Source organism: Buceros rhinoceros, unplaced genomic scaffold, assembly GCF_000710305.1.
Source record: "Buceros rhinoceros silvestris isolate BGI_N320 unplaced genomic scaffold, ASM71030v1 scaffold19220, whole genome shotgun sequence".
Taxonomy (NCBI): domain Eukaryota; kingdom Metazoa; phylum Chordata; class Aves; order Bucerotiformes; family Bucerotidae; genus Buceros; species Buceros rhinoceros.
The window spans coordinates 127519-127723 of NW_010389623.1; the positions used below are offsets into that span (position 1 = coordinate 127519).

A 205-nucleotide genomic window follows, 5' to 3' on the forward strand; every position below is an offset into this window, starting at 1 on the left:
AACCGCACCTCCCGAGGTGGATGCTGCTGCCACCCCTCGGGCGTACGCCCCGGGAGGCGAGGCGCTGCCTAGCAGCGCTGTGTCGATGGCATTCGCGGTTTTACCTGGCTCAGAGCTTCCACTCTTCGCGCCGAGAGTCGCTCGTTTTCCTTGAGCTGCTCCCTGGCCTGGCCCAGCTGCTCCAGCAGGCTCTCCACCAGCGAGC

At 66.8% G+C, this 205-nt stretch overlaps 1 protein-coding gene across 1 annotated transcript in view; it reads right to left on the bottom strand.

Moving 5' to 3' along the window:
- Nucleotides 1–200, bottom strand: part of TNIP2 (TNFAIP3 interacting protein 2) — a gene marked incomplete at its 5' end in the record, with an annotated part of 6861 nt that extends 6661 nt beyond the window's left edge. The window contains one exon of the mRNA XM_010134897.1: nt 105–200. Coding sequence (XP_010133199.1) covers nt 105–200 — 96 coding nt within the window. The remainder of the gene's footprint in view (nt 1–104) is intronic.
- Between the last annotated feature and the right edge of the window lie 5 nt (nt 201–205).